The sequence below is a fragment of the Brienomyrus brachyistius genome, chromosome 2, assembly GCF_023856365.1.
Source record: "Brienomyrus brachyistius isolate T26 chromosome 2, BBRACH_0.4, whole genome shotgun sequence".
Lineage (NCBI taxonomy): Eukaryota > Metazoa > Chordata > Actinopteri > Osteoglossiformes > Mormyridae > Brienomyrus > Brienomyrus brachyistius.
The window spans coordinates 12,232,909-12,249,360 of record NC_064534.1 but is presented as its reverse complement, the minus strand read 5'-3'; the positions used below and the strand labels follow the sequence as shown (position 1 = coordinate 12,249,360).

Here is a 16,452-nt window from a genome sequence, read left to right as displayed (position 1 = left end):
AACAGAATTTGTAAGTACAGCTGTTCTAATGGATAAAACATGAAACGGAATTTCTTTATCTCTTTGCTAATTGTGTAAATGTGGATTTAAAGAGGAAACAACTTCCATAGCTTTTGGCCATGAAGACTATTGCAACAGCCCGACCGTGGAAATCGCTACAAATCCAACCTCTCAGATGTGACTCGGATTCTCTCGTCATTGGAAGAATTGAAGCAGTCCTCCTTTTCTCTGAAATACTCTTCTATACACTGCTCCTCAAAGTCATGCAGCTTCTTCAGCTCGTCTTCGGTGATGAAAAGCTCTGCAGGATTAAATCGCACGGCATTTTTTTATTCCACACTAAAGGATCGTGGAACGTAAGCGCTTCCTTTTAATATTTCAGTGTGTACAGTACAGAGGAGTTTCACTATGGAGTCACGTTCACTGGTGTATTGAGCGTCCTTTGCACGGCCCTGCGGGATCTCGGCGGTCACTCACTCAGCCCATAGTCATGCTCGTCGTCATCATGCTTCCGCCAGCGACAGCACAGGTGCTTTAGGACCATGGTCATGTGACTGAAGATTATGAGCGGTGGGGGGAGAACCGGCCTCTCGTGGAAGGTCATGATCAGCTGGTATCGCTGGAACTTCCAGACCTGGTTAGAGATGGACTTCACCTCAAAAAAGGTGTTACTGTGGCAAACAGTAAAATATGAAAATATATTAATATGAAGAGAAATAAGGATTTCAAAATGACAGACAAGAAAACATGATGTGTTCACCAAGGGCTTACGACACAAAAGCAATTGATGCTTTACTTTGTACACCCAATCGGCACAGCCAAATCAGAGTGTGGGACTATTATGGGATTAAAAGCATTTTTAAAATTCTGGCTCAGCACAGACGGGAATCGCCCTTGGCTTACTTGAAGACAGCTATCAGAAGGTTGACCAAAAGGATGTTGGCAACCAAAAGGTAGCAGGCCATAATTGCTGGCACAATCCAGGCTCCCGTCTTGCAGGGTGGAAGAGTCACAATGGCTCCATCTTCATTTGTGACATTCTGTCCGCACGGCGCTGTCCGTTAGACAGAGGAACAAGACGGGGGGGGTCTTTTATTTATAAAACCGCGATACACATGTTCTGTCTAAAATGGAAAACACTGTGCACTGGAATGCATACTAAAATATATATTTTGATATATGTAAATAACTTTGCATTGGCAATATATTTAAACACATGTTTCAAATATATTGTTGCTGTATGCATAAAAAGCAAGCTTGTCGAAAATGCTTGTATATTACACACAAAATGTTAAATAAATGTACTGAAAACACATAGTTCGTTTTTTCGATCTGGAATGGTTCAGTTGCTGTGGTTCATAAAAAGGATTAACATTCCAGAATTAAATGTTTGGATAAAAAAAAGATAATAAAATCTTGCAATGAAACACGACATGGAAGCCCAAAGTAGAGAACTGAAACAAGCGTTCCTATTGGCTGCATTTGCCTTTGGAACGAAACGACCAATCAGAAACTATGACAACTGAACCAAGTGAAAAAACTTTTATGATGAGAAGATACAGAGGCACATTGGGCTGCACGATTCCCATTGCCTTGTCTCTCCATACTGTCATGGATGAGGTGATTGTCATGTGGCAAAAGGGATTTTTTTTTACATGCACTTTTCTACTCTAAATGCACTGGCGTACAAGGATGGAAGTGACGTTTATACTGAATTTTTCCAGTAGACTAGAATCCTGATATGGATTTTCCAAGAAAATCCGAATGAATCACACCAGAAAATGTGTGGAGCTGAATTGCATTTACTTGAAAGAGACAATGCATAACGAAAACGAAAAACAGCCACCACTGGTCACTAATTTATGCGTCTTGCACGATTCATAACTCTCTAAAGAGTCAAAGAGAAATGTTTTGATGACAATGGTAGTGGGATGGCGTGGGTCAATAACTGCTCTGCTGTATGGACCATTGTTACGCCACGTTCCGTGAGCTCGAACGTTATTTTCAAGCAGCCAGAATTTTTCATTCAGCCTGTGCTGTGGCTTCCTACTATTCATATCTGAAACAAAGAATGACAGCATTATTTCAGTTCTCTTTTTGGGCAACCTCTTCCTACACACATACCCCCAAAAATATACACACGTACAAAAAAAAACACGTGTCCTACATTGATCTAGCAAATGATACATTTCTCCAGATTGTATACAATGCACACATACAGTAAGCTTTCAGACCTTTTTAGTTGTCCACATTTTGTTGTTTCAGACTCATCTTAAAACAGATTCAATTCTTTTTTTTTCTAAAAAAAAAAAAAGAAATATTCAACCTAAACACAATACCTCACAATGACAAAGTAAAATCAGGCCTTTGGAGTGTTTTGTTAATCTGTGAAAATAAAAACACTGCATTCCATTTACACAAGCATCAAGACCCCTCACTTTGAGAGCAATGACAGCCTCAATTTTTTTGGGTAATGACCTCATACTGTAAGCTCGGCACACCCTTCTTTTGGATTTTTCTGCCATTCTTGGCAGAATCGTTTGAGCTCAGCCAGATTGGAAGGGGTGCGTCGGTGCACAGCCATTTTCAGGTCTCTCCAGAGATGATCTCTTGAGTTCACTTTGGCTGGGCCACTCCAGGAGTTTAGCAGAGTTTTCCTGAAGTCGCCCCTTCATTTCTTGGTGATATGCTTTTGGCCCTGATCTTGCTGAAATGTAAACCTTCTCCACAGCCTGAGGTCCTCAGCACTCTGGAATAGGTTTTTCCTGAGGATTGCTCTATATTTCTCAGCATCTGGCTGTCCCTCTACCTTAAATAGTTTCCCAGTTCCTGTAGCAGAAAAACATCAACACAGCATGATGCTGCCACCACCGTGTTTGACCGTAGGGATGATATTAATGAGGTGATGCTCAGTGCCTGCTTTCCTCCACACACGGCGCTGGCAAATGTGGCCAAATAGTTCTCTCTTTGTTTCATCATAGCGCAGGGTTTTGCTTCTCATAGTCTGAGAGTCCTTAAGGTGTTTTTGGAAAACTCCCAGCGGGCTGTCATGTGCCTTTTAGTGTGGAATGGCTTCTATCTAGCCACTCTACCACAAAGGCCTGATTTTGACATATCTAGCCACTCGACCACAAAGGCCTGATTTTGACCTATCTAGCCACTCGACCACAAAGGCCTGATTTTGACCTATCTAGCCACTCGACCACAAAGGCCTGATTTTGACCTATCTAGCCACTCTACCACAAAGGCCTGATTTTGACCTATCTAGCCACTCTACCACAAAGGCCTGATTTTGATCTCTCTAGCCACTCTACCACAAAGGCCTGATTTTGACCTATCTAGCCACTCTACCACAAAGGCCTTATTTTGACCTATCTAGCCACTCTACCACAAAGGTCTTATTTTGACCTATCTAGCCACTCTACCACAAAGGTCTTATTTTGACCTATCTAGCCACTCTACCACAAAGGCCTGATTTTGACCTCTCTAGCCACTCGACCACAAAGGCCTGATTTTGACCTATCTAGCCACTCTACCACAAAGGCCTGATTTTGACCTATCTAGCCACTCTACCACAAAGGCCTGATTTTGACCAATCTAGCCACTCTAGCTGCTTGACCAAGGCCCTTCATCTCCAATCACTCAGTTTGCATGTACGGCCAGAACTAGGAATACTGCTAATGCCTCCAGATCTCTTCAGTCTGAGGATGATGAAGGCGCCTGCGTTCTGGGGTACTTTTAATGCTGTAGAATTGTTCTGGGTCTTGCTACAATCCTGTATCGCAGGTCTACAGACCATTATCTCAACCTTATGGCTTCACGCTGACATATTTGATCATATTTGGTCTCAACTGTGAGACCTTATATAGGCAAGTGTGTGACTTTCCTAATTGGAGATCAATGGAGGAGAAGCTCGCCAATCCAACAACATGAGACCTCATTTGCTTCGTCACTTAAGTCTTGTTTGTAGATTGATTATTTAAAAAAATGAATTGAATTCATTAGAATTCAATTCGGAAAAGTTGTAGAACCATCTCAAGGACCATTGACAGAAGTAGGAGCTCACTTACACGTGTCATAATAAACAGTCTAAATGCTAATGTGAGCTGAATATTTCAGTTTTAAATTTTTCATGAAATAACAAAAGACTCCAAAAACCTGTTTTTGCTTTGTCATAATAGAGTATTGCGTGCAGATTCATTAGAAAAACAAATTTAGACAATTTGAAAGGGTCTGAAAACTATCAATATGCATGATAGTTCTATTTTTTTTTACGTTAATGTGCAAACTATATTTTTAATAGGGAATTATACTAGTGTTCATTCTGAAAAACAAGGCCTGCAGAAACATTATGTTTAAGCAGGATGTAACTGGGATTGTATCATAAGTTTTAACAAAAGACCTAAATCTGCCATTGCTTCCACTATGCCAAGTCGTTTAGGGCAACTGTGAAAATCAGACTAATTCTTGGGCAGTTATCTTACGGTCAATCTGATCTGCGAACACCTCTCCATAAATCATCCAGTAGGGCATAAAAAAGATGTTGCGTGCCAGCATCCAGGATGGGTCTTCATTGGGGTTGAGGATGGCCTGCCGAGCCACTCCGAAACTCATCAGCACCACCAGCATGATGATGACAAAGTACATCATGTCGATCATCTGTTAATAGAAGTAGAGGCCAGGGGAGAAGCACGTCAATCCAACTACATGATACCTCCAACTCTAACCGCACCCCCATAAAAAAACATCTAAGAGCTCCTAACTGGAAACAATAACTGGGGACCCATAATGCGGTCTCTCCATCCTGGGCATGCTATGTTACAGTAGCTAGCTTCTCTATTAACATCTGTTATCATTAACATCTACCTGTATTAGCATGGCTGATTTATGCAGTTTGCTGATTGTAAGACTGATCCTTGATAAATCCTCTTAGTCGGTGAAAAGTTAAATAGAAATGAGCTAATGAGAGTCTGAAGGGGGGGGGGGCACATGAGGACTGCCCTCTTAGCACAAACCCATGTGTGTTTCAGTGAGTTTTTAAATGTGCATAACTAGGGGCATATGCAGGGGAGGGGTTACAGGGACACTAGCCCCAGCTGAAAGCTGATTGGCTACTGGATGCCCTCTCCTCTGTTACTGACTGATACAAAACATATCATTGGGTAATGATAAGGTAGACCCCTCTGCAGGAATTAAAGTTAAACTTACGTATCCCATCTTAAAAAAAACATAGAATTACTCTTGTGCATAACTAATGGATTCAACATTGAACAAAACATCCAGGAAACAGGGGGGAAAACCAGAAAAATATTAAGAACGGCTTCTCAATGTGTACTAGTGTACATGTTTATTAGAACCTGATTTATCATATAATACACAGAATATCAATGCATCATGAAGTTCTTGACCAGAACTTTGTGAAATCTGATGAAACAGCTGTTAAAAATGAAACATTACCGATTTATGTCGTACATAAATGGGCGTTTCTTACTTACCATCTTGCCTATCATCATGACATAGGGACCCAGGTACTTGTTGACCCCAAAGATATCCAGCAAGCGGATGTACCAGTATATGATGTTGACACAGTAGATCACCCGGCCATAACTCATAAAAGGCGGGTCTTGGAGGCGGAGAACCATGCCCACAGAGAAGATCAGGATGGCCATGAGGTCTGTGATGTTCCAATATTCCTGCAGCCAGACTTTCACCTTCTGTAGAAGCTTCCCTGGCTCTGACATTAGAATCTAGGGGGGCACAGAGGCAATAGAAGCAGGAACCTTGTGAGTGTCACTAGATGCTTCTGTCCGGTTGGGTATCGTCATGCAGTATTTAGATCTTTTCTGTCATCAGAGATCAGAGATAACTTAATGTTCCATGTTAACATACAATCACGATTGGATTACTAATCAAAATGGAAGAGAACAGGATGCTTGGGATGAAGACAAAATTTCCAGTGATTTTGTGGTATGTGGCTTGTTAAAATACAAATATGAATGTACTAGACATTAATTGTGATTTCAGAAAAAGCATGGCATTTAATGTTTGACAGGTCATTTTACAGGTACAATTACATAGTTTTAAAAGTTGTGCACTTTCTGTGAAGAATCACAGTTTTTAATTATCAACATTTTTACATGGCAGATATAGTCAAACATGTTAACATTTAAATAGAATAAAAAACTCTACAATGCCATTAGTGTCACTACTTCAAAATGTTTTCAGAAATTTTAAAAAAGGAAAACCATTAAACAGCAGCTGAAGATTGCTTAGCTTACTAAAACATTTTTTTTTGTTGGGGGGGGGGGGTTCTGTTGACAACTGAGAAGTGTATTTCTGTTGTGTAGAAATGTCTGCTGTCTGTATAGTGAAATGAATATGTTCAGAATATGTAATGAAATTGCTTTCATGAACATGTCAAATGTACAGGTGAGAACATATAATTAATTAAAATTATCAAATGATTAAGTAGGGGGCGGCATGGTGGTTAGCACTGTTGCCTCACACCTCTGGGACCCGGGTTCAAGTCTCCACCTGGGTCACATGTGTGTGGAGTTTGCATGTTCTCCCCATGTCGTCGTGGGGTTTCTTCTAGGTACTCCGGTTTCCCCCCACAGTCCAAAAACATGCTGAGGCTAATTGGAGTTATTATAATTGCCCGTAGGTGTGCATGTGTGAGTGAATGGTGTGTGAGTGTGCCCTGCCATCCTGGCCCCCCATCCTGGGTTGCCTCGTGCCCATTGCTTCCGGGATAGGCTCTGGACCCCCCGCAACCCAGGAGGATTAGCGGTTTGGAAAATGGATGGATGATTAAGTATTAAGAAAGGTACAATGAGCTAAAATATGCCTGTCTAAACTGCAGGGGGCAGTATAAACATGTTTGCAGAATGGAAGATGCATATGACCATAAAAATATAAATAATAACACCTTTTAATATCCAAAATATAGGGCAGGTAAGGTTACAGCATAAATGTTCCAGCAACCCTATCTCTTTAATATTTGCGTCATAAATGTGCCAGTATTTTCATGGAATGTGGGTACAATGCCTTAACAAAGCATTAAGAGGCACATGTACTGTAAGTATTCTGGAATGTTTTCCATCTTAAAATAACAATCCCATAGAATGGAAATTAACCACCTTCTGCTAAAGTGTGGCATTTGCAGCTCGGGTCAGTGGTGTGTGTGAGAGAGAGTCCATTACCCCCACTGACACACCTCTCTCATCTTCTCGATGCCATTGGTGAAAATGTACGCAATAACGATCCACTCCTGGGGGGATGGCCACAGGTCCATCTTGACCAGCACAATGTAGTTGAATAACATCAAATACCCAACATAGGCCATCTGAAGCAAAGAGATAGACACCGTTATAACCCATTGGATCTAGGTTTGATTAACCCGCTGCAGAGACCCTCGGAAGGTCCAGTTCGACAGTGTCGTTTCCACCCGCTCCATATTTCTCTTCTCACCAGATAAAACAAGCACAGACGCTCCTCAACTAACGAACGTTCAACTTACAAACTTTCAAACATACAAATGAAGAGGATTGCAAGTCCAAATTGTGTTCCTTGGGCTCCCGTTTCTTGTCCGCAATATCAATTTTTTTTTTCTGTGTGCCTTTTCCGCCCAGTACGACTTCTGGCCGCTACTCCCGCCGTGCAGCAGCGTAGTGTGCCGACTCCCAGCATCCTAGTTCTTTGTACTTGCATATACCCTTAAAATGATGTTGGATAACGACTTACGAACATTTCAAGTTCTGAACACCCATTTGAAACGCATTTGGTTCGCAAGTAGAGGAGCGTCTGTATTGAATGTGCTTTCTTCCAATTATATTGTACCCTAGAAAAGGGTAGGCCAAGATGATTGGAAAGTGTCTTGTCTAAGAAAATATCACGTCAGGGTCTTGACTGCCTCCGAATCTCACAAAAAAGACTAATATTTCTTCCATCACAGCACCCAGGTGCTTTCTGCAAGGCATAATTTAACGTCAAGTTGCTTTTTCCCCAGAGTGACATAAATGAATTAGTCGGTTTCTCTGTTATACCATTCACTATAGAGATTATGTTACGGGAAGCAGTAGAAACATTTGATTTGTTTATTTTCACAGCTCCATCACTGCAGAAGACGCGACCACATAAATTGTACTTTCACTGGACCGTTTCAGATTTGTAAAGATAACACAAAAACAGGCTTCACACGAAGAACCAACACGTGTGTGGATCCGACATTAAACCCCTTTGCAAATATATATAAGCCAGGTCACAAAGCTCTCTGCTGGCAAAGTACATGTAAAAAACGGAAAAAAAATTATAACCTGAAGAGAACATTTGAGTTCTTCACACAGCCTAGAACTTTCTTGTGAGTGTAAAATCAGAGATCACAGAAAATAATGATTATATTTGATCTTTAGGGAATAAAGCAGAATTACTCACTGTGTGGAACCAGAACTTGACGATTGGAGCATTATAAAATTCATAGATCTTTCGGCCAAACGGGATCAGCCTGTGTCTGCTCTGAACTTCCTCCACGTCTTTCTTCCGTGAGGTTTCCGCAGTTACTTTTCCTAACATGGCCTTAAGTGAACGCAAAGAGGAAGAATGAAGAGGGGAAAAGAAGCATAGAGAAATGAGATTTCCATGAAAGTGTGGCTGTGTAAAATTTCAGTGGCTACATGGGCTGATTTTTGGTGCGATAACATGAAAATGTCAACAATTCTTTCAGACTGAATTTGCATTCATTCGATTATCAAGCAAGATCTTTGTCAGGAGGTGCACTCACACCGCTCAGGGCTAAGATGCCGATAAAAACAGAAATCGACAATGGAATGAATAAAACATATCCCAGATATTTCATGACTCCTGCTGATGGATATTTAAAACACAGTCCAGGAAAATAAGTAAATTGTATCGCAATGATCAGCTTTGCGCAACTCAGCAAAATAAAAAACAGAATTCAAGTCAAGCATGACTCTTGTTCTTAAAGACAAGTAAGCTTGGTACTATGGAATATCAGCATTTTGGCTAATCATTCCCAAATTACTCCTTCATCTTGTCCTCGATGAAAAACATGGGGTCAATGAGTGAAAGGTAAATGATTTGCAAGCATGTGATACTCACTCCGCAAGCACAAAGAAATGCCATCAACTTTTACAGTTTCTAAGCATTTCTAAAAGTTTATCCACTCAAATGACTAATTGATGGACTGATTTGGGGGGGAGTAAGGGAGTGTGCTGGATATTGAAAAAATTTCACTCTCAAATCCGTTACATTGGGGTCTGTTAAGTCAAGAATTTACCATAACATAATATGCCATTGCATTTGCATATGTGAAATGGTCTAGGTGTTCTAGAACCTCTGCATTAGCACAAGTTTCTTTCTTTAGTTCCGGATTGCCTCTCCGCCTTATCTAACAATAGGTTTCCATGCTAGGTCTCCTTTTCTTTTGCATGCCACATCGATAGTGCAGTGCCGGTGACACAGCTTCGCATAGCGGAGCCCAGTAGCAGCGTGGAGCATGCTGGGAGATATGTGTAAATAGCCTCTTGTTTGTATTATTCTAAGTACTGTTCCTGATCGTTGTGTGTGCCCTTGTGTGTGTCGTGCGTGACTCCTGTCCAATCCCCGTGTGTTCTCGACTGTTGTACTGTGTAACTACCCACTACGTGCGCCTTACTGTCCCTTGTGACTTTCCTTACTATCTTAGTATACTATTGAGACTTTTCTCTAAGCCACCACCACCTCAACATACATGCCTCTTCCCATTATCAAATCTTGGTTTAAATACCAGCAAGGCTGACTAAGAGAGGCGATTCATCTGTGTGATTCGGCTGTGTGGCGCGGCTAAGATCCTCATCACGGCACATTCATCAACGAACTGACAAATAAAGTCACAGTTCTATCTCATTGCCTTTGGCTCAAGAGCAAGCAATTCCAAGACCATAAAATAACAGCAAGGACAAAAAAAACATGTTTCTAAGCTTGTGCCATGCTGCTTAAAGTTGGTGTGCATGTTTATTTTAGTATACGGTAGCAACTTAGCTTTGCTACAGTGGATGATTTTTTGCTTTGCTTAGTTTGCTTACTGTTTTGTATTGAAACTTACTACCACATTTGTACTCACTTGTAAGCATATTTACATGTGAGAGGAAAAAACCCCTTAACAGCTTCTGCTGGATGCATTGCTGGCTTTCTTGTCTTGGAAGTGAACATTTGTTGTGTAGAGGCATAACTTTGGTTTGAACATTGGGGGGGGGGGGGGGGTTGGGATCTGCACCCATTTAAGGGGAGACATGATTATTGGGGGGGGGGGTGGTGGTGATGTATTAAGTGGCCTTGATTATTGAGGGGAGTAAACCCTACCACCTCTCCCCCCCACCCGTACTTAATGCCCCTGGTTGCAACGCTTCACCTCTCAACGTTTTGTTAGATATCTTAGGATATTAGAATCATCAGCCTTGGAGAATCCCAAGAAAATCAATTAGAAAGCAGTTGATTTAATCAATTTTCAGATCAACACAAAGGACTGACTCCATTCTATTAATTTCCTTTGAACTGACAGATTATTACCCATTTCTGCTTTAAAAGGAGGCAAATTGAGCAAAGCTGAGCTGCAGTACAATTTAGTCCAGGTGTGGAATTATACAGATGTGGTATAAATCAATTTCCCTGGTTTGGGCTATGCAGACACATGCGTGACCCTAGCTTGGTCTGCATAGCCAAACGCATGTGTCTCATTTGGCCAGCGCAGATGGACACATGTGTCTGATTTTGTCTGCAGATGGATAGGCGTTCACCGTATTCAGATGCATACTGATACACAATACTGTACCTCTGCGGAAACAGCTCTAGGTAGAAGTCGGCAAGAGAAACAGATAAACCAAAACCACAGTGAACAAACAACGACAGAGTCTGGAGGGTTGGGGTTTGGAGGGAACCATTGTGCCGTCCACATTAAATAAGCTATTGAAATGGAAAATGTCTGTATGTGCTGCTGTAATAGAGGGGAAAGGGGGACTTAAAATATGCATATTTATTTGAAGAGTGAAGGAAGAGATGGCGGCGTGCACCAGGGTGGTAGGAGGTCCCGGGATATGCAAAGCTGGGCTCTCAGACACGTCTTAGAGGCAGTTTCTTGTTGTGTTTTTTTTAGTGGAGGTAAGGAAGCAGGGCTGGAGAGTGCTTGGTGTGGGAGAATGGGTGTACTGGTTTGTGTGGTTCTGCATTCATGGGGAAAATGGAGGCTGCGGTAGGTGTGTGGACCAGAGAGGGGCCCACGGTGCAGGAAGGAGGAGGGGGGGCTGAGGTGGGTGCTCTCACCACGGAGTTGTACTGTGTGCCACAGTAGGACCTTACTGTGAACTCCATGTCCTCCTCCTCTTTCTCCTTGATTTGTTTCTCCGGCTCCTCCACGTCCTTCTCCTGCAAGTTGGACTCCTGATCCTGAGGCATGTAGGACATCTCGTCCTTGTTCTTAAACTCCAGACTCAGGATGGAAGGGGGCAGAAGAAGCCCCAGGATCACCTGTGTAGGTATAATAATTCAGTAACCTACCCAGATTACCTTCCACTCCACACTGAATAGTTAAGTAGTTAAATCAATTAATTATAGAAGAATAATGAGCAACTAAAAACAAGTCACCGCGTTAACAAACTGAATAACTAAAGACAGTACAAAATGTATCCACTAATAAGTTAATTTGAGCGTTCTGAAAACTATATGAATTTCATATTGACAAATGACATAGAAACTTGAGTTGATTTGTATCTCTCAAGAGGAATGGGATTCATGTTCCCACATTAAAAAAACACTATTACTAATGTAGTCGGTTAATGACGTCTGAATGAGACTATAAGGAGGAGCAATTAAAATAAGATTAGTCGAGACAATTGTATGTCAGTAGAACAGCAAAGGCTATGAGGCATGTTCATATGCGAAAAAAAAAAGTGAAGGTTCATTGCTAGCTGTAATCCATCGTTATAGCGAAGAAAAAGACCAGCACTCAATGATGCACTACTCCACTTCTACATAAACGTAGTATGAATGAACACTGAATTGCTTAGCTAATGCTTTCAAAATTTCTGTTTGAATTCAGCATTTCAGGCTAAGCTGAAGCATAGAGTAAGATTCCACTGAGCCGGAATCATATGCAGGGAACTGGAATGCAAGATTAAGTTAAATAAGTACATATTTGAAACACACACACACCAACTCTCTGCTATCTGTTTCCTGCACACTTGCCATGGCAACCTGCGAAACTCATACATCGTGTTACAGTCCTAGAAGGTCACAACCGCCTCTGTAATTTTTCAAAGAAATTAATCAATTAATGGAGATCAAACTGTGACGAGCTGGCTCAGTGCTCTGGAACGAACAATGCAGTCTCAATTATTCACTTATTATTATTGACTTCAGATGACTGTCCTGAAATTGACCTTTGACTCTAGGGTGGGCAGCAATGGCTGCTTAAAAGCATATTTCTGGTTGGACACAGAACAGGTCCAACTTCCAGGGAGGAAACAGTACAGGTCCTACTTCCATGAAGGAACTGGCAGAGGTCCTACTTCCACGAAGGAAACAGTACAGGTCCTACTTCTAGGATGAAACTCCCTGGGAGGAACAGTGAAAGTCCTGGTTCCTGGGAGGAAACAGCACTGGTTCTGCTCACCTTTAGTCCAGAGTTCTTGCGCATACGCAGTCGGCCCATCCACATATCTGTCAGGAGCATCTGGCTGCAGGTGTGTGCGATGAAGTCTCGGTGCTTGGCTGCAACAGCCAGCTGTAGACAGGTGGCATTGCTCCAGTTCTTCAGTTCATAGGTGAGCAGCTTCATAGCCATCTGCTCATCTTGTTTGTAGGACTGGTCAAGAAGCTCCACAGCCAGCTGACCGAACTCCCTGGGGAAGCACAAGCAGACACACACAAGCGCAAAAATAACTGCTGTTAAACAACAGACGTATGTAGGCAAATAATGTTAATACACAAAATGTGAAAGTTACACACAGCAATGACAAGATTCTCTAGGAATAAAAATTGACTTAAATATGAATGCAGAGGTGCAAGTAATAGCCTTGTATTATCAGTATGGATGTGTAAATATTAAATTGAGCAGACTGGAATGGCAATATCTATTACTTTCAAGTAATTTAAGCCTAACACATGATGTGTAAATGTGTATATGGAGTTTTATTTTGCGTGAAAAGCAATCCTAACCAGACATTCATCACTGAAATCACAACAAAGGAAGAACAAAATTGAGAAACCAAGAAGAGATGTTCTTCTCTTATTAAAGGGTTCGGACAGTGACGAGGTCAATCGAAAAGACTGCAGGCCACACAAAAGCAAATTATAAGCAAGAAGCAAATCTCAGAGATGGGCACCGTAGTGAGGGTGGGGGACATGATTCTGGGTATGTTTGCAAGGGGTCAGAGGAATAAGAGACACATATTTATAGCATTAATTCAACAAGGAACTTGTAGATTGAAAGAGAAGAATTCTGGACCCTATAAAAATGGCTGCAGCTTCGAAGGCTTCGAAGAATCTTCATGCTATCAATCAGTAACAAACAGACCATGTACCTCTAAAAACCAAGCCCTGTACCAGTGGTTTTAATTGGCTGGTTTGGATGACCCTTCACAGTGGGGATAACAGTCTTACTCTGCATCATGCATTATGAGTCATGTGAAGGGGGGAAGCCACCTGGAGTTGCGGTTGAGCTCCTGCGAAATGTCGTCCACCATGTCGTTCTCGGACGCCTCGTGCGCCATGGCCTTGCAGAGTTTACAGGCAACAAGGGCTTTGGCCATGGCCTCCTCCCCGTGCTGCCAGAAAAAGAGCGCCATCTTCTGGCGCTTTAGCAGAACTGCCCACACCATCAGCTCATGGAATGGGAAGGGAAAGTGATTAATCTCTGGGTCATCCAGATCAATATCCACTTCCTCCTCTCTCTTCCTCGTTGTCTTCTGTCGTCCTCTCCTGATTGGCATGTCATCCTGTATCCGGCATGCGTAGATTAGAAAAAAAAAAATTTTTTTTTGTTTATAGAAGCGTAAATCCATTTCATAATTATCTTTCACAAATATCAGGATAGAATTATCTTTACAATAACAAAGTTCAGGGAAAATCCACAGCATGTTTTTTGTTTTCATTCAAAAATGACTGTACAGCAGCACTTAATTCGTTCTCATAAATGATAAAACCGCTTCCTCTTACTTACATACCTACAGCATGAGGATCAAAATGTCTCTCAGTTTTAAAATGACCTGAGAACAGCTTACTGTCAACTCAGTGCAACAAAGGAGCTGGATCTGCAATTAACCTACTGCTGGATTTTAAAAAAACATTCACTCAATTTAACCATTTTTATTATTTTGAATATTTTTCCCCTCATCCAAAGCATACTGAGAATTAAAGACTAAGACATGATGAATCACAAACCCTGAAGGAGATCTTTTCCTTCGATACAAGCATCACAATGACAGTATGTAGCTTTAATAAGCTGAACACATCGATTTAAAGAGATCAGCCATGGATGTATTTGGCTGCAGTGGGTACTGAGCCTCACGATATAATGATGAGTTGCAGCACGGATGAATTCCCCTCCCCAATGGCTTCCCATACAAATTACAAAACAAATGGAAACTGACATAGGTCTGGTTTCGCAGCACGATTTCCACAATTAAAAGGGGAGAGAAAAATAAAATCCCTACATGTACCATTTGTACATGTTCATATGTACTAGATTAGCAAAAATGCTATATACAGAATTATTAAAGAGAGAGACAGAATCCTCATTTAGTCCATTACTGGTAGAAGAAGCATTCGATTTAAACTGCAGGCAACTAGGTGAGGGAATTTTAACTGGACATTTCACTGAAGGGAGACCATGAAATGGACCTTTTGTGCACAACCAGCATCCTAATTACCGCCTGCCACTGTCATGCCAACATGTAATAATATTACTGTCCCTAATGTGCGCCCAGCGCATATTAACATTTTAATGTACGATACGGCTCCTTTTCTTCCAAATCAAAAAGCATTTCCATGTTGCAAAGGCAAAAGCACAGCACAAAGTAATATTTGCCATCTCACATGCTGTTATTCTGAGGATTGCGGGAGAAAGCTAGGTTAGGTTAGCTTAACCATCACTTACCTCCATTCCTAAGAGCTTCAGTGCTTTTGGCTATTGAAGAAAGAAAGTCAGAAAGAAATGTTCAAGAGTGTACACATTGTACTTCACAGGAAAGGTTAAAATAATACTGTAGCAAACAACTCATAACCCTTTACAAGGATAAATTAAATAAGAAAATTTAAAGTAAATGACAGAGGAGCCCCTTATGAGGCAAGCTTATCTCTTTTAGGTTGTGTTTCCTGAGGGTCTGTGTTTGTATGTGTCTATGTGTCAGTGTATCCCTTTAATCAGATTAAATTTCATTCTTTTCTTGACATATATCATACAAATTAAAAACTTTCTCTCATGCATGAAGAAACTGCTTGATAGGATCAAATAACAAAAGCTTCGAATTTACAACTACTAACATAAGGTGTGTGTGTATATATATACATATATATATATATATATATATATATATATATATATATATATATATATATATATATATATATATATATATATATAGTTGGGACTGATTTATTGATTTATGTTCTCAATCAAACTTAATTATTGTATTAAATACTGATAATTTTTGAATTGGTATTTGTGCTTCACCGGGGAGTAAATTATTTAAACTGAGGTTACCTTAGCATTAATTCTTAAATCATAGCTTTTATAATGTGTCAGAAAACTGAGATTAAGAGATAAACTGCTGCATAATTTTTATTACACATCAGGGACATTAATATCTCTGGAAGTAACCTCCAAATTAGTCTGCTTTAGAAAAGAAGCAATAACCCACTCACTCTCTTGGGGCCGAAGAGATTGTGATAAAGGGTTCGAAACCTTTTCCTGGTGTAATTGCAGCGGTAGGCTCCCCCCATCAAGTACTCAATCACCAGGCCGATGTCAATCAAACTGATGCGATAGTCTGGTGGCAGGTTGCCCTGGAAACCAGGAGTCCATTCAGATACACTGGACTTGCACGACTACCAAACTTTTATGTCCAAAGATGGAAAAAGAAAATCAAACAACTGCAAAGTAAAATTAGCTAAACTGGGAAAAAAATGTTATTGGCTGATTCACCTTGAAATAGATCCAACTGAACCCTGGATATTCTTGCTTGGAAAGAACGCACAAGGTCAGTGAGAAAGAACGCATGATGTGGGAAAAACAGAACGACACTGAAATCCCACAAAGATTCCACCTTAAGTAAGACAAGTGTTACTTTATGTGGGTCTCGGAGGGTCCCTTGCAGCCTGGTGACACATTTGTACACATTTGTATGTGTAATTTAGGGTAAGGCTTTACGGGATTTCAGTGCTTAGAGGTCTGGAAGAACA

The 16,452-nt window shown here is 41.0% G+C and overlaps 1 protein-coding gene across 7 annotated transcripts in view; it reads right to left on the bottom strand.

Moving 5' to 3' along the window:
* The window catches only part of trpm3 (transient receptor potential cation channel, subfamily M, member 3), a 132,463-nt gene that overhangs the window by 8,438 nt on the left and 107,573 nt on the right, over nucleotides 1–16,452 (bottom strand). For 2 of the 7 annotated variants that reach the window (XM_048991726.1, XM_048991742.1), the window contains exons 13-25: nucleotides 15,916–16,056; nucleotides 15,149–15,178; nucleotides 13,696–13,988; nucleotides 12,665–12,893; nucleotides 11,317–11,520; nucleotides 8,434–8,574; nucleotides 7,217–7,345; nucleotides 5,496–5,747; nucleotides 4,485–4,659; nucleotides 1,967–2,059; nucleotides 904–1,054; nucleotides 478–671; nucleotides 169–301 (exon numbers count right to left, since the gene is read on the bottom strand). In XM_048991726.1, the coding sequence (XP_048847683.1) occupies nucleotides 169–301; nucleotides 478–671; nucleotides 904–1,054; nucleotides 1,967–2,059; nucleotides 4,485–4,659; nucleotides 5,496–5,747; nucleotides 7,217–7,345; nucleotides 8,434–8,574; nucleotides 11,317–11,520; nucleotides 12,665–12,893; nucleotides 13,696–13,988; nucleotides 15,149–15,178; nucleotides 15,916–16,056 (2,165 nt within the window). The remainder of the gene's footprint in view (nucleotides 1–168; nucleotides 302–477; nucleotides 672–903; nucleotides 1,055–1,966; nucleotides 2,060–4,484; nucleotides 4,660–5,495; nucleotides 5,748–7,216; nucleotides 7,346–8,433; nucleotides 8,575–11,316; nucleotides 11,521–12,664; nucleotides 12,894–13,695; nucleotides 13,989–15,148; nucleotides 15,179–15,915; nucleotides 16,057–16,452) is intronic. The other 5 variants (XM_048991735.1, XM_048991751.1, XM_048991762.1 and 2 more) reach the window with 3 other exon arrangements.